Consider the following 24,438-nt stretch of genomic DNA (forward strand, 5'->3'; position numbering starts at 1 on the left):
TTCTTTCTGCATCATTATTATTAAGAATGCTTAACATAAGATCTACCCTCTTAGCAAATTTTAGGTGTAAAGTACTACGTTGTTTGCTATAGGCATAGACTATCCTGGATGGTAGAGCTCCAGCATTTATTTATCTTGTATAATTAAAACTTTGTACACTTTGACCATCACCTCTCCATTTCCCCACCCCCACCTCCTGACAATGACCATTCGACTCTCTGCTTCTGTGAATTTGACTATTTTTGATGCCACATATAAATGAGATCATACAGTATTTGTCTTTCTGTATCTGGCTTATTTCACTTAGCATAATGTCCTCCAGGTCCATCCATGTTATTGCAAATGGCAGAATTTCCTTCTTTTTAAAGGCTGAATTATAGTCCACTGTATATATCTATCTATATCTATATATCTATAGCTATATCTATATATCACATTTTCTTTGTCCATTCATCTGTTGATGAGCTTTGTTTCCATATCTTGGCTATTGTGGAAAATGCTGCAATGAACCTGGGAGTGCAAGTATCTCTTTGAGGTCCTGATTTCAAAACCTTTGGCTAAATACCCAAAAGTGCAATTGTTGGATCATTTGGTAGTTCTGTTTTTAATTTTTAAAGGAACCTCTATACTATTTTCCTTAGTGGCTACACCAATTTACATTGCCACCAACAGTGTATCTGGGTTCTTTTTTCTCTACTTATCTTCTTGTTAAAAAAATAACCTAGCAGGTGTGAGGTGATAGCTCATTGTGGTTTTAATTTATATTTCTCTGATGATCAGTGATGTTGAGCACCTTTTCATATACCTGTTGGCCGTTTGTATGTCTTCTTTGGAAAAAATGTCTATTTAGGTTTTTTGCCCATTTTTTAGTTGGGTTATTTGATTTTTTGCTATTAATTTGTAGGACCTTTATTGCATGTATCATTTGCAAATATCTCCTTCCATTCTGGAGGTTGAGTTTTTATTTTGTTGATCTTTTCCATGGATGTGCAGAAACTTTTTAGTTTGATATAATCCCACTTGTTTATTTTGCTTTTGTTGCCTGTGTTTTTGACGTCATGTCTAAAAAGTCATTGCCAAAACCAATGTCAAGGAACTTTGTCCCTATGTTTTCTTCTACATTTATGGTTTCAGTTCTTTAAGTCTTTAATTCATTTTGAGTTGATTTCTCCCTTTTGTTTCTTTTTTTCTTTCTTTTTTTTTGCTCTTCTTTAAATGAAAGTTTATTAGGGTGACAATTGTTAGTAAAATTACATAGGTTTCAGGTGTACAATTCTGTAATACATCATCTATATATCACATTGTGTGTTCACCACCCAGAGTCAGTTCTCTTTCCATCACCATATATTTGATCCCTTCTACCCTCATCTACTACCCCCTGCCCCTCTTACCCTCTGGTAACCACTAAACTATTGTCTGTGTCTATGAGTTTTTGTTTCTTCATTTGTTTGTCTTCTTCTTTTGTTGTTTTCCGTTTTATATACCACATATAGGTGAAATCATATGGTTCTTAACTTTCTCTGTCTGACTTATTTTGCTTACCATGATAATCTAAAGATCCATCCGTGTTGTCCCAAATGGTACTATTTCATCTTCTCTTATGGCAGAATATTATTCCTTTGTGTATATATACCACATCTTCTTTATCCAGTCATCTATCAAAGGACACTTTGGTTGTTTCCATGTGTTGACCACCATAAATAAAGCTGCAATGAACATTGGAGCACATATATCTTTATAGATAAATGTTCTCAGATTTTTTTTGTAGATACCCAGGAGAGGGTTTGCTGGGTCATATGGTAATTCTATTTTTAATTTTCTGAGCAACCTCCACACTGCCTTCCATAGTGGCTGCACCAATCTGCATTCCCACCAACAGTGTATGAGGGTTCCTTTTTCTCCACAGCCTCTCCAACATTTGTTGATGATAGCCATTCTAACTGGTATGAGGTGATATCTCATTGTGGTTTTTATTTGCATTTCTCTGATGATTAGTGATGTTGAGCATTTTTTCATATGTCTATTGGCCATTTGTATGTCTTCTTTGGAGATCCCTTTTGTTTCTATCCACATTATTTCTTCTCTTCAAAAAGCAGCCACAGTCAGAAATGTATGTTCAAATAGAGAGAGATATACAACAAAACAAAATACCCATCCAGTTATGAATTTTGAAACTTTTCTCAAACACTTCCTATGTGTTTAATGCTTATAAGACATAAAAATATTTTTAAATACAAATAAAATCCCCATAAAAAATAATTTCTTCTCCGAGTACCCAGAAAGGTTATATTTAAGCTCAGCTTGAAATACTAGTAGGAGTGGAGAAGAGTGATCAGATCCGAATAATAGGAGTAGAATTGATAAGGTATTGGTAATTTATCTGATAAACCAGATAAGGCTATTCCAGATACCTGCAATGACCGCCTGCCCTCAAGACCATGGAACGGCCCATCTATATAGGTATATGTTTATTTCTAGGCACATATCTAATCTTAGAAAAGAGCCTTATCACAGATAGGTATCATTAGTGAGGAGTAGAGTTCTCCAGCAATATTACTTGTGGGCCAAAGAAACTGGTTTGGCTTAAGACGCATTGCGATGATGTGATTTAATGATCTGTTTGCAGTTGGGATTTTTTAACATTGGTTTTTAAAGTATTACCATGGATAATTTTTACTAATTTCTGTCTCATACTGACAGTTTGCATTATCTTTCAAGCAAAAACTTTTTGAAGCATGAACAGTACTGGTTATCATGAAATTTCTTATCATGAAGAGCAATCTGCTTTTATAGCCTCCCTCTGTTTTCTATAATTCATTCTTCATTTCATGAATTCTCTGCTTGTAAGTTTTCACTTTCTCTGTTGCTGATAGCTTCTGCTTTTTCTCTTCCCATTCATATTCTTGAACCAGTTTCTTTTGCAGAGTCATGCCTTTCTGCTGATAGAATGTACTGAGAATTTCTACTGCAAGGATCTGGCCAAATTCAGTGAATAAGAGTCGGGTTCCAGCTTCTATATTTGTTCTTACAGCTCATGCCTGGCTGACACTTCATCACTCAGTTTGGAATGGAAATGGCCACTATCTTTTTCAACTATTGTTAACATCAGTTTTGTCTGGGAAACAGCCATCATTTGTCTTTTTTGATTTTTCATATTCTCACTCTGGTGATCTGCCAGCTGTCCATTGTCAATTTTATCCCATCCATATAATTTTTTATTATTTTACTCTTAAATTCAGAAGCAATATCAAATTGTCTCATTTGCATAGCAGACATCTTCAAAACTTCTGTTTATTCTTTTTGTAAGCAGGATCTTTATGTCTTACTGAGAGTTTTGTATAATTTATTAGCTCAGTATAATGCCCACTCCAGTCTTCGGTTTCTTCTAGTAATTGTAACATGCTCTTCTCAAATCTAGTATTCTCTTCGTAAATCCAATAGAGTTTAGGTTCCCATCCTTTCATAACTTAGTTTAGCTTCCTTCATTTTCGCTCTCAAATATTATGAAATTCTTTGTAAAACCTTATCATATTTAATAGATGTTTGTCTTGTCATATATCTTTTTACTTTTCTTAGATTCTATTTTTCTCAATTCTCAATATAATCAGGTTTCCCATAGTATTTGATTCATTTGGCTAAGCCTTCTGTTTGAATAACAGAACATGGCAAACATGTTCAGAAGTGCTCTAACTTTGTTTCTTGATTTCTTTAAAAAATACTATTGCTTCTTTGCTGATTTTTTCATTGTCTGATTTCTTTTAAATATAATTTTTTAAAAGTTTATTTCAAACTGTTTTAAATATTTGTGCATTCTATTGTTTTTACATAATGAATTCTATTAAAGAGGAATATTTTTCAGGGAGCAAGTGATAAACTAATTCCAATAAACAAATATAATCATAGGCCCTAAGATTTGTCATACAAATCAGGACTGGGCCCTTTGGCACTTATTGTGGGTGAGATAGCAGTCGGTCTAAGTACCTCCCTAAGTAATTTTCCCTCTGGTAGTTCCTAGCATTTTCTCTTTATCCTTGAATATTCTGAAGTTTCTCCTTCTATGTGCTTAACTGTGATTTATTTTCACTTGCCACTTGGAGTATAAGTTCAATCTTAGGACTCCTATATTCAGTTCTGGAAAATTCTCATCTATTATCTCTTAAACAAAGGCTTCTTTATCATTTCTTTTGGATTCTCTTATTGATCTAAGTAATATCGTTCTTCTTAACATAGATACATAGATACATAGATCGATAGTGTCTTAGTCTGTTTGGGCTGCTATACAGACTGGGTGGCTTCTAAACAACAGACATTTATTTCTCTCAGTTCTTGAAACTGGAAAGTCTAAGATCAAGGTGGCAGCAGGGTTGCCCTCTGCAGAGGCCACCTTCCTGCTTTATAACAGGTGCCTTCTCACTGTGTCCTCACAGAGTGGAAGGGTCTAGGAAGCTCTGTGGGGTCTCTTATAAGGCACTAATCCCATTCATGAAGGCTTCAGCCTTGAGGCTTAAGCACCTGCCCAAAGCCCTACCTCCTAATACTGTCATCTTTGGGGGTGAGAATTTCCCCATGTAAATTTTGAGGGTGTGCATTCTGTATCTTCCACATCATTTCTTTCTTCAACCATATGCAGGCTAGCACTTAATTGGTTTATGTTTTTCTTTTTTAATTTCGATGACTTTACTTTTCATTTTTAAGATTTCTAAAGGATTCTTTTTCAAATCCCCTTTTCTTTTTTTCCCCTTGTTCACATTTAAAAATCCCTGCTCTTTAATGGATGTTACTTCTTCATTTATTTCTTAAAGCTTAATTAACATACCAACTGTTGCCTGATGGTTTCTTAAAATTAATTTTATCTGGAAATAATTCATAACCTTATTATTGAGTGCTGTCTTTCTTAGCATTAGATGTCTTTATATGTTTTTGGAATTTTAGTTTGTATATTCATTATGAATAGTAGGGTTTTGTTGTTGTTGTTTTTGGTGTACTTTTCTCCCTGTGTTTGTCTACCTTTCTTTCCTCTGTGCTCACCCTTTCTTACCTAACCATTTTGTTTCTCTTTATCTGCCCTCCCAGCCTTCTAGACCAGACTTGTCTTAAAATGGCATTTTAGGACTCTGTCCCAGATTTATGTTGGGGATATCATAGAACTAGGCACCATATCAGCAGATGCTTCCTTCATTTTCTGATTGAGCAATTATATCTATACATTCCTCATCCTTTAAGTGAGAGACCTAGGTGTTTTTTCAGTGTCTCTTTAGCATTTTCAAACCCCTGGCTTTAAGTAGTGATTCTGGCTCTGGTTAGAGAACTTATGAGCATTTGTTCTTCAAGAATAGAGTTCGTGGCCACCATTCCCACTTCTAGAACTGGAACCCAGCAGGCTCGTGATTTTTTCCCTGCTCTCCACTTTGCATTTCTGGACTGTGAACATGTCCGTTTCTTTTTTAATACAAATAATTCTAAAATGTTTTTTCTTTTTACAATTGACCATATTTTTGGAATAGAAGGAACAAATCAGAGTATAAACTCATTGTACCATCTTCACATAATTCTACTAATGAAATTTTCATGTGTATATTTTAATATTTTCAACTTCTTTGCCTTTTCAGATAAGATATATATCTTATTTATGACCTATAATTCCGACTATGCAGATCACAGACAATCATAAGTATATAGTAGTTGCTAAAAACTTCTTACTTTAATTGATTTTGTAGTAGAAAAATATCTGATTTTTAATCTTAAGGATACTATAACTATCAGAATATGTCAGTATATATCTGTGTGTATGTGTGTGAGAGTGTGTGTATAAATGTGTATTTTATATCCCTATTAGGGTCCCACTGGATTTATTTACCTGTTTACATGATTCTCCTTTTACTTCTAATCTGCCATGAATATCCTGAATATGATAAGATCTTCTTTTTATGCTAGAATACAGAAAGAAATCTGAAATTTCTCATGACAATTTTGGACTCTGCTATAAAGCTGTTTCTCCTAAAATTTTCCATTGATTTTATTGCTTGATTGTTTTTAACCTCTTACAAAACACAGATGGCCAGACTTGTTCTGTGTAAGGGCTTGAGGGGAAACTAACTGGCCCGCTGATGTTCTTATTTCTCATCATAGTGTTTCCATGTGGAAGTCAGTAGCTCAGGATCACATTAAGAGTCGGCTGGATGCTAAGGCCTCTACTGCTTGTGTCTTGAACTTTCGAATTTGGAAGTCATCAGTCCAACTTAGCAGCTCATTCTTTAAAACCAGGAAGTTCTGTATTTTCCTTGGCCTCTTTCTTCCAGCAAATGTTACACGACCTCAATTCTCATTGTGGGCTAATTATTCTCTTCTATTTGCTGGAATCACAATTCAGTGGGAGCTATTCCTACCCAAAGAAATGAAGGGAGAAATTATGTAGTTGAAAATAATGGTTTGAAAGCCATGATAGGCTAGAATCCTGTGCTAAGTCTGATACATACTACCTTGGTGGTCTTCATAGGCAACTCATTGAAAAAAAAACAAGTTTTTCTCCATTTTTAAAATGGGATCATCATACAGACTAAATATTTATTTAATGACAATAATGAGCTAGCCCCTTAGAAGCATGAGACCTGTAGTTACTACCTAAGCACTTTACGGTTAAAACGGTTGTTAACTTAGCTGGTTCTCAGAGAAATGCCAATATAGGAAAATTCACATTTAACAGAAATATTTGTAAGATTATTTTCATTAACATATAAGTTTAACTAACTGCCAACTAAATATTTTTAAGAGAATCGTGATGGACCCGACTGAAGAGAAACCATAGTTATTTGTACTTAGTACTTTTAATTATTAATATCCTGAAACCTTCCGAAAAGAAATTTTCCTAAGCAACATGAAATCTCACCACCATCAATTTGCTTAGCAAAGCCTTTATTGATAACACCAAGACAGGATGAACAAAAATTCTGAATCTTTCGTGTTCCTATGTCACACTAGATGCTAAGAGATCAAGTACAACTTTTAGGACTAAATGAAGCTTAAAAGTTATGTTGAAATACCAACAATAGAGCTGGCCTTTACAAACGTCTGGTCCCTTTCTTGAAGTTCTCAGTTAAAAAGAGTGATAAAATATATAGAAGTTATTTACTGGCCATTTTGGAACCAAAAATTCAAAAAACTGTTCTTTGTATTTCAGGCCCTCCAGGAAAACGAGGTAAGAGGGGCCGAAGAGGAGAATCTGGTAAGTCTCTCTTTCAGCTGCTCTGTGTCATTCATATTCTGCATCTGTTCCTCCTAATTCAGATTATATTGTCTTGTCAGAGGTCGTGCGGGTGTGTGTAATTATCACTAGCACCCAATTTGGCTGATTTATTGTGTCGAGTCTGACTTTTCAGTGTATAGTGAGGGTTTCTTAGCAGCACACGCTGTGGCAACATCACCTATGCGTTCATCTTCATAGCTGGTCAGTAAATGCAGGTTCTCTATGAAAACATATGCCTTGGGATACCAGGGCACATGTCTTGGAAAGCTTTATTATTATTTTATCCAACTGGTACAATTTGTCATGCTTTTATTCTCATTCTTTTCAAAGTTTGAGAATTTTTATTCCTCTTGTATAACCATAGAAATTTTGTGATGACAGGAGCCTTAGTAATCAATCCAGCACTTTCATTTTGTAGTTGAGGAAACAGAGACCCAGAACAGTCAGGTGATTTGGCCAAGACCATGCAATTTTTTATAAGCAGAACTTGAAATACAACCAATTGTCCTGACGCCCACTTCAGTGAGTTTTTGCTTTCAGGCCAAATCCCTGTATGTAAAGTGAAACAGAAGAGTCAAATAAAAACTTTTTTTTTTGAAAGCAAGATATCCAAGTGAGTGAGTTCATGTACTGTTTTACTTGTTCTATAAAGTCTATGACTCTGAAAACATAAATGAAGTCTTATCAGGCTATCAGTTCTTCCTTGCAAGATAAGAGGAAGGTAATTTAAGGTCTGATTCTAGTGTTTGCTAAGAAATGTTACTTTCTATATTTTTTCGGTATTAAAAACAATTAGTTACTGAGGTTTGAAAGACTAGAAGTACTAATCTATCAAAAAGAGGATAGAAGATTGATTTTTTTTGTCCAATTTCCTCTTCATTTTGGAAAAAAGATGTCAATGTAGAAAGGGTTTATGAAAATTCAGTAATTTGGGTAGCGTACTCTTTAAGAGTATTCTCACAACTTGTCATTAAACCTCACTGAATCTAAATAATTGGAAACTTGTCTAGGTATTCCCTTCACAAAGTGCAAAGTTTCATAATAGAGGATGCTTTATGCATTTGTTCTGAGGAAAAACAAATGATAAAACATTGTTAAAGTCAAATAATCACTGAATTGATCTTTATGTCAAATGAAAGGAAAAGGATTGAGGGAAAAGAGTGAAAATTTATGTTTATACACAGTTTTATAGAAAACGTAAAAGTCAATTCCTAACTTTCTGGTTACTTAGAACTGGTATTTTAATTGAGCATACAGTGTGTGAAATACTGAAATTTTCTTAGATTTTTGCCAGTGTTTTGATGATAATGCATAGTTTTAAAGAAACTTATATAAATATCAGAGTTTATTCTTTTATATATTGGCAATACTACTGAATAAAACACATTCTTAGAACAAATAATGAGTGCATTTTTAATTTAGCCATTTTACCAATCTCAAGAAAGTTATTTATATCAATTCTCTATAACTGGTCTATCATAAATGACCAAAGATCCTCCTGATTCATATTTTATCTAAATTTTTTGATATATAAATTAGACAGTCTTTACTTAAGATATGTGAATATATTAGTAATTCATAAAGAGGTCTCAGGGAATGCAAACATTCCTTGAAATTTTATGAAAAATTTTTTGTGCACATAGATGTAAATGTATTTTTCTGATATGGTGTCAAAAGTTTCGTGATCTAAAAAAAAAGATTAAGAATCATTGAATTCTAAATGACCTCTGTGTCTCTTGTATTGTGCTGATAATTATGACGATGCTTTAATCTTTTATTTAATCTTAATATTTTGCATATTCACTAATTTGTCTCTCCCTTTTTCTTACCTTCTCTATCCACTCCCCACTGTATAGGTCCTCCTGTAAGTATCTTTGCTGGATTTTGGCTGTTCTACATTTATCAGGATCACGTATGTTAAAACTTGGTTATAACATCAAAATATAGTCTATATTTCAATTAGAAAAATGTTACTGACCTTTTAAGAGTACTTAACTTTGGGAAATTATTTTTTAAATGCACTAGTTTGTGACCGTGTGATGTGTTGGAGTGCAATGTGTCAACTAAAAGAACTTTTATTAATAAGTATCATCACAAACCAATTACTCTCTTGGTACTTTGGAAACAACTTATGAAGTTCCTGATATTAAACGCTTTTCCTGGAATTCTGAGGGTTTTTGCAAGCAAATCTCCAAGCTCTTTCACACTTCTTTTTTCATCTGTTTAACCTTGTATCTCAAGTATTTGCATTTGCCCGTCCACCAAATGTAGAATGGCAACATGATCGTGGAAATGATACCCCCCATGGGCTCGGTCCAACACTCCTCCTTAGGCAACACTCCCTTTGAAGTCCGCTGGAGTTTTGCCTGCATAAAGAGCATGAGATGGAGCCCTTGGAGAGTTGCACTTTCTTTTTTCTTTGCTTGAGTAGGTCATAGCGGCAGCATTCCAGTCTGCTTTGCACTCACAGGAACAGATTATCTTGTCAGCTTTGAGCTAGATGTGTTTTTGAGTAATATCCTGGATATCTGTTGTCTGACCCCAGTGTTTGTGCTGTGCACTGTACATTTACGGTAGCAATGATCATTGGCCTTAAGATACTTTCTCATCCTGAATAGCCATTTTGCTCCAGGGTTCACAGACTCCACATTGGCAACTTACCTAACAGGCCAGCATGGTCCAGGGAGAGGGGCTTAGCTTATACTCGTTTACTTTATTCAGAGGAAGCATTGGCTTCCAAATATCTTTTGCAGTCTTCCTGCCACATTCAAGGATGGAACATAAATCATGTTAGAAATGACTGTGCTTCTGTAACTGACTTTCAGTTCTTGCTTAATACTAGGCAGATGGCATGCCCCAGGCCTAGGAGCCTGATTCTTTGGCTTCTTATTTAATCCTCTGCCTTTAAAACTAGAAACAAACCACTACTACCCAGAGGAAACTCCGGAGATTACAGCCAGAATAGAGTGTTCAAGGCTTTTTTTTTGGTGGATGTAAGTATTACACAGACCAAGAGGTAGTTAAATCTCATTTCTGCCTTATGGTGACTTTTAGGGTTCCAGAATTTCCTCTTTGGCTCTGCGCAAATTTAGGCAGCCGTGTAGCTGTTGCTTTCTGGGAGCTATCTGTTCGTCCAGGTTCTCTACCTAAGGATTTCAATTGTTCTTCCTTTTGTTATTATATAAAAAGAGGACTCATACGTTTTAAGCCCCTGGTAAATGGCAGGCAATATTCTAGGCACGTAACCCTCATACTTTTCATTTTATCTCAAAACTGTTCTCTGATATTACCATTCCTATTGTTCAGTATAGAAACTGAGGGTCATAGAGCTGAATTATCAATGGTTGCACAGTCAGAGAAGGTTTGCAAAGCTGGAATTCAATTAGATATGTCTGATTTAAACATGTTCTGACTACCACCTTACCCCAATTCCTTATGAATGATAGATGTGTTATAACATGAATGATTGGTACACACGTTTGGAAGACCATGGGTCAAATAATATTCCTTGATATAAATAATTACATAAATAAAAGCATGACAAAAAATGTAAAATAGCTAATACATAAGACAAGTATTAATACTGCCCCATCTCAACTGCATCTTAAAGATCTTATACTGGGTTTAACAAATTACATCAAATTCAACAAATAAGGTATAATTACAAGTTTTCATACTAAGAGATAATTCAGGTTGTTCACATTTGACAAAATGAAAAACCACTGATTTTGAAAAAGATAATACATATATTCATATATGTGTGTGTGTGTGTGTGTGTGTGTGTGTGTGTGTGTGTGTATAATATGCTATCTTTACTAACACAGTGGAGTCTTGCCATAGTACTTGGGACCCCATAACATGAGGACCTTTATGAGTGAAGTACCTACCTTGTAATGAAATCCTCTTGAGCCTCAAATTCTTAAACCCCCCTCATGTATGATTTTCAAGAAGTATTTGCTTTTCATCAAATTTTGCTTTAGACTAAGTGGCTTTATGAAATATTTCCATTATCTTTCTTGCAAATGAATAAAAGTGAATGAACAGTGACATTATTATGATTAGATATATTGATAAATTTTATATTTATTTACATGCAATATTTAATCATTGACAATTGTAACTTGCAGTTAACATACTCTTCCTGTTCTTAGCATCATTTAATTTTGTGTATTTTTCCTTCTACTCATAAACTGAAATCTAAAAGTTTCTATAATTTTATTTTTAGAGAATTTTATTTCACTAGTTTTGTATTTTAAAAAAATTATTTCACTATCTCCACAAATAAGAAATTATGCATAACATCAAGGATTACATTACCATTTTAATGGCAATTGCCCATGATTCCATTCTGTAAATTAAATGTAAATCGCAAAGGTAGTCTGAGAAGTTAAGTAGTCTTGCTTTAGATAAGCAATCCTTGGAACAAAGCCTGTATCAAGTACATCCCTCCAACTTCCTTCTGGCCATGAGATTCTGTGATCCTGTGGTTTATGCTGAGGTATAACCTGCTCCTGATGTGTGTTTTCTTGTCATTCACTTTCAATAGTGTTCAGCAGTGCAGAAGACAGCATTAGGGCACTCATTAAAACAAACAAATAAATATTGGTTCACCTGATAGGCAATGGCAGATTTCTTTTTTCTCTGAGTCACCATTTTTCATTGCCCTCCTAATGTAATACTCTCAAGTAAGATTAAAAAAAAATGAAAAAAACAACTTAATGATAAAATTTAATTTAGGAATCTTATTTTACATTTTCATTGGATGTAAATTGAAGAACTTGGCTTTATCACTCTAGAATAATGTGTGGCTAAAGCATTTCTCTTGTCAGTTTCTGTATCTTGCATATTGAGATCATTTATAATTTAAAACTTGAAATACAATTTGAATTAGATCCCTCATATCAATTTACTCTTTAGGAAGCTTGTTCGGTTTATTCTCCAACCTTATCTGTTTTGACAAACATATATTGCTACCACAAAATCCCTGCTATAAAAGATTGCAATAGAGCAATTTTATGATAATGTATGTAATTTATTTTTATGTGGATATCACATAATTTTTTCTGTTTTCTTTCTCATAAAGGTAACATGTATGAAAACATTGTTCTAAAGGAATCCATGCAAGTGCTTGGGGTACCTAGCTCAGATACATAAATGCATTTGCTAGAATGATTTACCTGACCATTGTGTTACCTGACTCCAGATGACATGAGATAGTACCTTGTATTTTGGATCAAATGGATTTGTGTTTCAATAAGAAGCAAAGAGCATGATCAAATTTACCAAATTACTTCAGGGTTTTCAAATGTAGCAAATTTTGCAATCGTTTTGACCATTTTGAGAGACAATGGGGGATGTAGTTTCTCTGTCCTTTTGTCCCAAAAGTAGGAGCCATTCTAATATTCACAGGTAACAAATTCAAGTAAGTCCTATAACTATAGCCAGAAAAGTCAGGAGACCTGTTTTAAGTGGCTTTTTTAGTTGTATCAGTCTATCAAGCCCTATTATTGTGCTTGGCTGACAGATCTATGATGTTCTTGTTGGGAGTATAAACCTTCTGATGTGTGCATGTGACGCTGTTGTGCAGCCTATCTGGTCCACCCACTTTCAATCATTGTCAACTTGATATGAAACCCAGCAACTTGTTGACAGATGAATGAAGCAGACTTAGCCAAGTTAAGCTTATGGTGCTCTTTTGGCCAATGTGGTAGATGAATTAGGAAAAGAGATCTCTATAGAACTTTTAAATGAGAAACTCTGGTATCCTTACATCGTATTGAAAAAACAATGACTTGTAAGTCAACAGTAGATCTTTTCCAGATATGCTAATAACTACAATTTATAGTAACTACCTACTGTACGTAACACCAATTCTCATACCAGCCCTGTGAATGAGAGATTTATTGTACCCATTTTACACAGGAGGAAACTGAGGGTTGAGTAAGGCAAGTAATCATTCCAAGGACTTACATTTAGCGGAGGCAAAACCAGAATTTGAATCCAAGCCTAGCTCTCTTCAAAGCTCATTTCTCCCCTGGATTTCTACAAGATGTTTTTCAGTTAAGTAAGGTTTAAGTGTTACCACCTTTTTTGCAAGTATCTTTGTTGTTGTAACTAATCCTACCATCTGCTATCTATGGTTCATTTCAAGCTTTTCTTAGCTGTCTCTAGATTTTACATCTTTTATGTGCTCTTTCATACTGACAATTACTCAAAGCAAACTTATTAATCATCTAATTCTCATCTAGTGTGGAAGTAAGTTGTGTGGAGGTATAAGCTTTGACCCTTGAGTCAAGAAAACAACATAAAATTGTCATGGAGTTTTCAGCAAATTTTTCTTTAACGACTTCAATTGTTGTATTCCTATTATATTCAATTGTTAATTATTAAAAATATTTTGATTTCAATTAGGGTTCAAAGCGTGTGCTTTTGAATGCGTAGTAACTGTTATTTTTCTATAATAATGGGATATTATTTTTAATGGAGGGAGCAAACCATCTGTCTTTGTAGGAAGCAGTATTGCTACAAAATACCAGGATGGCTAGATAAATTCTGATATAGTCACCATAACAAACCAAAGAAACAAACCAAACAAACCTGGAGAATTAATTTGTGTTTAAAGGCTGTTTGGGGACAGAGTTATAATAGAATGACTTTAGGCTGTCAGAGATGGGTAGCTCATTTTGGGACCCTGAACACTGGTTTGTCTCCTGGAACAGAAAGTAGAAAAAGAGAATATAACTGTGATTCTAACATAAAATGGATTCCCCATTGTCTTTTATATCTTGTTTTGAGTAGTTAAAGCTGCCTTGTTTGAAGACGGAACAGTGTTCAGTGGTAATTTGTTTCAATGCTTCCTCTGATGTTGTTTATGTAGCTTTAGTGCCAGATTAAACAGAAGTTTGGAATTCTTGAAGGGGAAAGATAATGGGTCAAGAGCCCACAAAATGAAATAAATAGGAGTGTTAAGTTAAAAAATGAAGATGAGGAGGAGGAAATAGACATACAAAAATATTGACAATATTTTTCTTTGCAACATTATTTTTTCTTGTGGTCTATTTCTAGATACCATCTGTTTTATAATAAGTTTAGCTGTTATAGCAGACAACCCCTAATATGTTAGTGGCTTACCACAATAGAAATTTATTTCTTATAAATTGAGGGGCAATGCTTCTTGTAGGGACCCAGATTTGTGGAGTCTCTACCATCTTTTATATGTGTGTTCCCTGGCTGTAGACATATAGCCATCAGATAAGATAAAGAAGGAAAAAGAATGGAGGGTCAGAGGGGAGGTGTTATTTTTTGTTGTTGTTTTTTTGCCAACACCAGAAGTACAGGATTTTATGGTTTATGTCACTTCTGACCACATTTCTCTGGCAAGAGTCAAGTCACATTTTCACACCTAAAAGCATGGAAAGGAGAGAAATGTACTTGTGAGCTCAGAAGTAAAAGTAAACAAATTTGGTGACCAGCCAATCTTTGCTGCCCTGTCTGGAAATAATTCTTGGAAGAAATAGAAAGAACCAGAAATCTCCAGAAAGATATACATAGGTATGTCACTTGGGTAATAATGTGACCTGTTTTATCATAACATTTTAGAAGAAATGAAGAAAAACTACATCAAAACTATTTTCTATCACCAGAAACTTAAACAGAAAAAGAAATATAAAAGGGAGAGATTTTTTTTTTTTTTATAAAGAGAAACACAAAAGCTGGGGGGTGCTTTGTAAGAAGAATAGGATATTACTGCCAGGTCTTGAGCCTTAGGCCCCCCTGGGTTACTTCATAACTTCATTGATAAGGAGGGCTTCTTATTTTTAAGCATTTACAAAATCTTCAAGCACCAACAGTTATGGTCTTCTCTTTTTTCTCCTTATTGTTTGTCATGCCACTGAGTGACTTTATTACCTTATTTTGGGTCTGGAGTGACTTCCTCAACTGGAAATAATTCTGTTTATCTATTTTATTTTCTATTCCCAATGGTTTCAGGTGACAGTTTAGTTTTTAGCAATACTTCTCTGAAAAAATGACTAACACTTTTAGAGTCACTTTTATGAGGTTTGAAGAATGAGCAAATGCCATTCTTATAGTGAAAAACATGATTAAAACAAAAATGTGAGAGTTTAAGGATGAATCTTCTCTCTCCCAAAGATACTTGGTAGATGAAATAAGAGAGAACTAGGAGAGTGTTTTTTGTTTGTTTGCTTTGTTTTTAGCTTAAAAAAATGAAACAGGTGGCACAAAACAGTCAGAATCATTAGAAAGTAACCTTTCAGTTTTAAAGTCTGCTTCAGGTTGTTCGTTGGCCACCTGCCTACCTTTCTGATATCTAGTCTACAAACAAACAAAGGGGATGTCATGTTACTTCTTCTTGTTTGACTTTCTTATGACCAAATACTTTGTCATGTTTCTGAATTCCTAGGGTTGTCTGCCTATGCAGAACTGTAAATATCTTATGCGACAAATTAGGGAAGTAATTATATGACTTCTGTGGATTTGTGAGGCAATAACTAGCCATAGATAGCAGGAGAGCCATTCTAAAATAACATGCTGTTAGAAAGCAGATTGGATATATTTTTTGAATGCTAATATTTTGAACAAGGTCAAATGAATGATTTAAGGGTACATTATTGTTTTCTCATGAATGGCCAAACATTGAATAATCTTTGAAGCCTCAATGTCCTTATTCTTCCAAACTACCTACTTAAAATGCTATGATTTCCTCTTATACAAAGAGTGGCTCCTGCTTATTTCAGATCATGTGGACACCATGAAGTTGGCCTGCATTTGGCCTAAGTTCACTAAGTGGCCTGTTGGATCTGAACTGGGTCCTGTGCTATAATATAGAAAGAATTCCCTCCTTTTGTTGTTAAATGAACGTTAGTTCTTGCTTTGGCAATTAAAAAGACATCTAGCCATGGAACTTAAAGTATCCCAAGTCACCTAAATGTTCTTAGGGGTGTTTTTTAGTCATTATGAATGATATTTTTAGTGCACCTTTTATTTTCACAAGTCTTCATGGTTTCTTAAGATTTGCTTAGGCTTAAATAAAATAAAAGTTTTTCTTGTTTTCTTAACTTGCATATATATATACATACAAACACACATATATACACATGCATATATATATATATATATATATATATATATATATATATATATATATATGTATATATATATATATATATATGTATATATATGTGTGTGTGTAGAGAGCGAGACAGAGAAACACCAAAAAAGTGTATACACATTTTAAGAAAGGAAAACTATATTAAAATTGTAGTACTCAATATATACCAATAACAAAAGATAACTACAGGACATATTTGACTTCTGTAATTACAAGAGGTGCTCAAAGTGGTTACCATCAGCATCCAGACACTTCTGATTACGGCGAACTACTGCTTGAGCAATGTTGACCAGTGTCCACTTGTATACATTCTTTTGGCACCTCTGGTACAGTGCCCATTCATTCATGATTCATTCATCAAGCGCATAGTGAGTGCCTCATATGTGCCCTGCCCTCTGGTATATCTGATGGAGATAAAATAGCAAATAAGACGTAGCCACTGTCTTCAAGGAACTTAGAGTCGAGTGAGAACAAAATAAAACGAAACAAAAACACAGCAATGTTATGTGACAGGTTTACTCAGGATATGTCAAGGTACATTGACAGAACAGTAGAGAAGTAAGTCACCCAGATTTGGGTGGGGAAGGGATCAGGAATGCCTCTGGATCTGAGATCAGTCAAGGCATTGTTAAAGTGGAAAATCTAAGTAGTGCCACGTTTGCAGGCAGATGAGCATTTTCAAAGCCTTTCAGACACAAGAAAGAACGGCATTTTGGGAAACTGTATATTAAATAAGGTTGGCATGTAAAGTTCAAGGAGGAAGTTAGGGAGTAAACAGAACAGAGATTGGAGTAAGATGAGCGTGTGAAGGACCTTGCATACCTTGTTAAGTAATTATCCTAAAAGCATACAGAGTCTGAAAGATTTAAGAAAGGGTGTGGCATGGTCAAACATTTGAGAAAGATAACTCTTGCTAAAGAACAGGAGGACAAAAGAGAAAAGAGATATGTTAAGGTATTGTTGGTTATTTAGAAATAAAATGGCCTAGAGAGATATAAAGAATGGAATATATGCAGGTGGTAGTAATGAGGTAGAAATGGCAGACATGTGTGACTAGATGTAGGGGTGAGGAGGAAGGAGGGGTAGAGGTGATTCTCAAGTTTTGCTTTGGGGAATAATAGTGTGGGCCACTGGAATAGAGAGTAAAGAAGGAAAATCAAGTTTGGGCAGGGAATGATGCTGAGGTCTGATGTGAAGTTGTTGAGTTTTAGATGCATATGGGACATCCATATGGAAACATCGAGTAGCCAATTGGCTCAGGGGAGAGGTCTGAGCTAAAGTAAGAGCTTTCAGAATAATTAAAGTATAGCTGGTTGTTGAAGTGATTGAAGCAGATCAGTTTACTCAGCTCATGAAAATGAGACATCCCCTCCCCTAAGAGTTTATCATTTAAGAAATAGGTGGACACATTGGAGCCCTTAAAGGAGACTGAGATGGAGTGTGTAGAGAGGTGGAAGGAGAATTAAGACACACTACTGTCATGGAAGACACAAAGGAAAAACTCTCAAAATGAAGAGTGTTAAACAGTGTCAGGGACTTTAAAATGGCAAATAGGGTAAAGATTGAAAAGTGTACACTGTGTTTACCAATACAAAAGGCTTTGGTGCTGCTTTTCAGAACCTCATGCTTATTAATTAGTATCGCTTTGTTCCCTTACTATGGTCTACACCTATAAGCCTCTTTATATAGGATGGGTAAAGTGGATGCAATACAAATCAACCACAGCTGGAAAACCCATGAATCCTCAGGACAGCACATTTTATTAAAATGTCTCTTTTGATTATTCCCACAGTGTGAATGAAATAAGACATATAGCATTTGGTTGGAAGATACATACACCCAGTGCCAAGTTGTACCTCACAACTTATGAGCACAAAGGGAGGTCCCCTGTTTAGTCCCTCCCTCTCTCCTTCTTTCATTCCTTAAATAATCTTTTAAATATAGTCCCTGTCTCAGACAGCTTTGTATCTGGTTGAAAAGAAAAGTCTCCACCTATGTTTACTGTTTATTAATAATACAAGTCATTTTGTGCTTAAATGGCACATGAATGAGCCAGATAGTCACAGCAATAGTTCAGAAAAGAGAAGTTTAATTAAGCATATGAATGGCCAGGAGAATTAGAACTTGAGCTGAGACTTGAAAGATGGGATCAGTGAAGTGGAAGAGGGTAGCTGAGAGGTGGTAATGAGCCATTGGAGAGGCCGAGGTGTCTGGAGTAGACGGCTGCTGATAGGAGTAGTAGAGTTATCCTAGGGGGATTGGTCAGACTCCACATGGAGAGCTTTGAATGCCAGACTTAGCAGTTTGAATTTTTAATGCTAATAGAAGAAGCTGTGGGCAGTTAATTAGCAATAAACGAAAGCCTGTTGAGAATGACTGTTCTGAGAGTGATTTTCAGGATAGCTGCTGGAAGCAACCTGAAGAAAGTCTGGACTGGGTTAAAGGTACGCATAGGGTGGACTCTACCTGAGAAAGTTACCAAGGAACAATCTAAGGTCTATAGAATGGATATGAGGAGAGTGGGACAGCCAGGAGTGCAGATTCCAGGCTCTCAGTCTCACGTGGAAAGGTGCTGACTTGGATAGTAAATGGTCATCAACTGTGATCGGATGGCCATCAGCTGTGGCTAGTTGGCCGTCAGCTGTAACCAGTGAGCCATTGGCCACTAATATAACTGCCGTGGCTATGCTAGCAGCAGATGGTGGCTGGCAAGTGCGATTGCCATTAGCACGGTAGATTGCAGTTACAAGGGGTTGGTTGGCAGGCAGAATAGTGGACGGCAGGTTGCAGATTGTGTGGATCCTACTGCCTGTGTGCGTCTTGCCCGGCTGCCAGAGAGACTGGGGTATAGGAAGGTCCCTGTTGGGGTACTGGTGGATGTTTGCTTCCTGTGTCTCCAACCCAGCTGCCAGCAAGACTACAGTGGTATGACTCCCCTACCTATGGCTCCGTGTGTGTTCCTTTTTGGCCTCAGCATATCCTGCGTTCTTGTGTGGGGAGCGGGAGCTGAGCCCCTGCCTGACACCCTGCATGACAAGGAGTCAGCCAGAGGCGAAGTGACACAGTGTAGGACACTGCAGGAGCAGCAACTCAATAAAAGGAGCCTTTTATTGGGGCAGGGGAGGAAGATTTCAGTGTTGAGTATTTTGAGTTTGAGTTATTGGTAAGATATCTGGAGATATTTATTGACTTTGAAAGATACCAAACTCCTTTCATTGTGACCAAAAATGATCATTCACTTGGGGTTATAGTCTCTGTATGCTGTACGCTGGCACAGTTGGAGTGCACATGCTCCTGCTAACTGGCAAACAAATAAAGACTGAGAAGAATCCACAGGGTTTTCCAATACAAATGGCCTTAGTGTTTGTATCAGCCGGGGTCCTCCAGAGCAACAGAACTGATAGAATAGCTCTCTCTCTCTCTCTCTCTCTCTCTCTCTCTCTCTCTCATATATATACATATATATATACATATACATATACATATACATATACATATACATATACATATACATATACATCTGTATATGTATATGTATATATATATGTATATATGTGTGTGTGTGTGTGTGTGTGTGTATATATATGATTTATTTCAGGGAATTGGCTCATGCAATTTTGGGGGCTGGTAAGTCCAAAATCTGTAGGCAGGCCAGCAGGATGGAAACTGAGACATGGTTTTTATGTTATAGTCTTGAGGCAAAATTACTTCTCTGGGAAACCTCAATTTTTGTTCCTAAGGCCTTTGACTGATTGGACAAAGCCTACCCATATTATCAAGGGTAATCTGCTTTACTTGAAGTCAACTGATTATAAATGTCAATCACATTTATAAAATATCTTCACAGCAACATCTAGATTAATGTTTGATCAAACAAGCAGGCACCACCGCTTAGTCATATTGACACAAAAGTAGTCATTACGGTAATGTTTCCAAATAAACACCTCTTCTAGCCATAGTTCTGCAGATTCCCTCCAAGCATGCAGGGTATACCCTCACACTTGTCCTTTCTTGCTGTCTTGTCTTCTCTGGAAATCTTCCCTCCTCCCTCCTCCTGCCCTTTCCATGATTCAGCTTTCATATTCCATGTGCTTAGCCTTATAACTTTGGTGGCAATGTGTAAATATACAGTCTTCATTTGACAAACATTCTTCACTATTAATTATTGTAATACATTTAATTGGAAGCTAGAGCTCAAAGCCCTTTCATAAAGACCATTTGATGCTACAACCCTTTGAAGTAGGTAGAGCTGATTGTATTGCTCTATTCATTACCTATAAGTGGGGCTCAGAGAAGGGGAGTAATATCCTTGGGCCGCACATGGCTCATAAGAGCAAGTGGACAGCACCAAGCTCTAGAATGTTTATGTGTGATCTTTCTGTAGCATAAAAATGCAGACCTCTCAACTATTTAGAGAAAGGCAACAGGAGAGTCTCTCCTACTTGACAGAGTTGCAGATGAAACACACTTGAAGAAAACTGGCCTTTGGAATCTATGTAAAAGAATGCATTTGGTGATAGCATTTCTGCTGCCCAGAGCTCACATCCAGATTCAGGAAAAGAACAAAAATGGAGCAGCAGGGGCTGGCCAGGGACTGAGGTGAGCATGAGTTGGGAGGTCCAAAGGCTGCAGACCAAGCCAGAGAGCAAGGGGCTTGCTCTTTCTAGTCACACCCCCACCGTCCTCTCTCTTCCGCCTGACCTTTGACTGGTCACATCTTACAGTGTTCCGTGGAAGGCGAGTAGAGATGGGAAAACTAGGGCATCTACACAAAGTGACTGAATCACCACTTCCTTCTATTAATAAACAGATGAAATCCATATTTGTGTAGCTAACCCGCTGAAAAGGAAGGAGAATGTTTGGCAGGCACAGTAGAAACCCAATCTGGAAGCTACAAATTTAAAAACAATTATTTTAAATTTCATATCACAAACTTCCTTTTGGAGGCTTCCATGAGCTACATCTATGTTAGGATATTCTTCTGGGAGTAGAAACTTAAGCGCCCCAGAGTTTGTGCGGCCCAGAGCCATGGATTTGATAGGACACATGAAAGCATACTTTAGTCCTGTACTGCAGACATGGTCTTTTGTTCTGATATATAATTTCATTCAACAGTAGTAGACATGCATACTTTGTCTCTTGATTTGCAGTTTTGGGAACAATTTCAAGTTGTTCCCTTCCAGAGCACATTATTAACAACCAATTGGCATACAGTTTCAGTCTTTTTCACAGGTGAGAGTGAAAATTGAAAGAGTGGATTAGAGAGTTCTCTGCAGGCACCCTGGATAATTTATCGCTCTTCTGTTGTAATGGCTGAATGTATATATCTTTCACCATATGTAGCCTTCCATTTAGACTTCTAATCAATGGTAAAGAATAAGAACTGGTTTTTAAAAACCATCCCTTCGAGTGGAATTAATCAGCTTGTGGTTTCCTTTCAGGTACTCTGACCATTATCCAATATGCCCTATATATCCTCAGACAGGAAATGACCTAAACTTCCATTTCCAGTTGTGGGGTTATTTATCCTGATGCCCCCCTCTAAGTCCACCAAACCCTCTATTTTGCATATTAAAGTTAAGCCTCTAATCATTGATTGATTCTTCATGTCCATCTGGAAAGTTGATCTGGCCTTGCAATTACATACAAACTTACTTTGTGCATTATGTGGCATGAGTTGAAAAGAAATTATTTTTAAATTCTTGTATTGTTTACCAGTTTGAAAGTTGTGTGAAAGATGAGGATTTATTCCTTCGCTTGACTAGATCCCCTGGGTTTTATTTGTTAAGAATGTTATTTTCCCATGGGCATTAACTGCCCTATTTAGCGGGGGAAAAGTTCTCTATTTTATCTTTAGTTTGGTGATGTTAGTAGAGTTTGGGAGGAGAACATAAAAAAACTGATGGCAACCTCAGATCATTGGAACATTTTGAACAAAATGAAAAATTGCTTGACTTTGTATCAAATATCATAATTAAAAAAACCTCACTATAGAAATTACATATTCCCTATAATATGAAGTTTTCTATGTGCATATAAATAATCAAAACCACAAGGCAAATGAGTTTTGAGGGAAACCACCTCCTATTCATCATTGTGAAAAGCGGAAGCTTTTATTTTGTCATTAAAAAGTGTCATTAAGTAGGCAGTTTCTTTTATTCATGTTCATTTCTAGAACTTTCCAGTACTTTCTAGAAACTCTATTAACTAAAGCACCTCAGTAATTTTCTAGGCTTGTGTTCTGTTAAAATAAATAGAAAGCTTTCATTCATGCAAATTATTACTGAAAATTGACCTGTCTTCTCCCTGTGTGGGAACTCAGTCTATTGCCCTAAAGTACAGAGATTACCAAGATGTAACCTACTTTAGTACTTTCAGTGATTTGTAATATCCTTATCATATTGTCAATAAATTGGACGCCAGGATAATACAGGCATTCCCTTTGGGAAGGGTTTTGATAACACACAAACAGGGAGGATGGCTTACATCAGAATGTTTCTTGTTTGGGGTCTGGTAGTCAGCATCATTTCAGGTGAGAAATGTTTCCTTGCTATATCCTGCTTTTGCTCGCTGACAGTAGCTAGAGCGATGGCTCACTATTAAAATCAATATGATGAATCTCTTAGACAAAGACATCTCTTTTGTTACATATTGGTTCTCACCTTGTCTCACTCTGCTAGCTAGCCTTTTGAATATATTAGGATACCAAGATCCTAAACTACAGATCTTCAAACTTCTTACTTTTAATCTGTAACCAAAACGAGGTAAAGGTTGTTTGGCGTATCCATTAAGGGCATCATATGATGCCCAGCAATATAAATATATGTACTTATGTAAAACCAGCTCCTTGACTAACATTCAACTATATATGTTGATAGGACACTAAATGCCCCATAGTGGAATACTAAGTTCTAATATTGGTATTTAAAGTCTTTTAGTTTCTTTTTGACAAGTTTAGAAATGATGCAAGTTTAACAAGTTTAGAAATCTGTAGCAATTGACCAAGATATTGACTCTTCAGTCAGAATGGCTTATAAATCAAACTTTTCTGCTAAGTAGAAAATAAATCATTTTAAAAAGAGGATCTTTTTCTGAAATTTTATCCTCAAATCCTGGAAGGCTTCAGAGTACATAAATATGAAAAGTATAAAATTTTAGTTGATGGGAACATTGGAGATTGAGTCCAAGTTTTCTCTTCATTTTTTAAATTAATGAACTAAGAATGGAGCCCGAACAGGAATTTGAAGGAAGACATTGTCAAACTACATAGAACTACTATGTTTCCCGAAAATAAGACCTAGCTGGACAATCAGCTCTAATGCATCTTTTGGAGCAAAAATTAATATAAGACCCAGTCTTATTTTACTATAAGAGTGGATCTTATATAATATAATATAATATAATATAGGACAGGGTCTTATATTAATTTTTGCTCCAAAAGATGTATTAGAGCTGATTGTCCAGCTAGGTCTTATTTTCAGGGAAACACGGTGATGAAAGTGGACATACAGGGTGTGATAATTAAGTTCGCTAACTTGTTGCAACGATGTTGCTAACCTTTTTTGATATCAGAAGGTTTATTCATTATGAATTTGTAGCAATTAGACAAACAGTTAACCAAGTTTACTATTTGGAAGTTCTGAAAAGGCTGCGTGAAAAAGATGAAAATGACCTGAACTTTTTGCCAACAATTCATGGCTCTTACATCACAACAATGCACCAGCTCAGACTGCACTGTCAGTGAGGGAGTTTTTAGCCAGTAAACAAATCACTGTATTGGAACATCCTCCCTACTCACGTGATCTGGCCCCCAGTGACTTATTTCCTTACCTGAAGATAAAGGAAATAGTGAAAAGAAGACATTTTGATGAATTCAGGACATCAAGGGTACTATGACGACAGCTCTGATGGCCATTCCAGAAAAAGAGTTCCAAAATTGCTTTGAAGGGTGAGCTAGGCACTGGCATCGGTGCATAGCTTCCCAAGGGGAGTACTTCGAAGGTGACTGTAGTGATATTCAGCAGTGAGGTATGTAGTACTTTTTCTAGGATGAATTTGCAAGCTT

At 36.0% G+C, this 24,438-nt stretch overlaps 1 protein-coding gene across 1 annotated transcript in view; it reads left to right on the plus strand.

Annotated features, from left to right (window-relative positions):
• COL25A1 (collagen type XXV alpha 1 chain) overlaps positions 1-24,438 on the plus strand; it is a 436,443-nt gene that overhangs the window by 220,779 nt on the left and 191,226 nt on the right. The window contains exons 3-4 of the mRNA XM_074322592.1: positions 7,178-7,222; positions 9,100-9,107. Of these exons, the coding sequence (XP_074178693.1) occupies positions 7,178-7,222; positions 9,100-9,107 (53 nt within the window). The remainder of the gene's footprint in view (positions 1-7,177; positions 7,223-9,099; positions 9,108-24,438) is intronic.

This window comes from Rhinolophus sinicus, linkage group LG02, assembly GCF_036562045.2.
Source record: "Rhinolophus sinicus isolate RSC01 linkage group LG02, ASM3656204v1, whole genome shotgun sequence".
NCBI classification, from domain to species: Eukaryota; Metazoa; Chordata; class Mammalia; order Chiroptera; family Rhinolophidae; genus Rhinolophus; species Rhinolophus sinicus.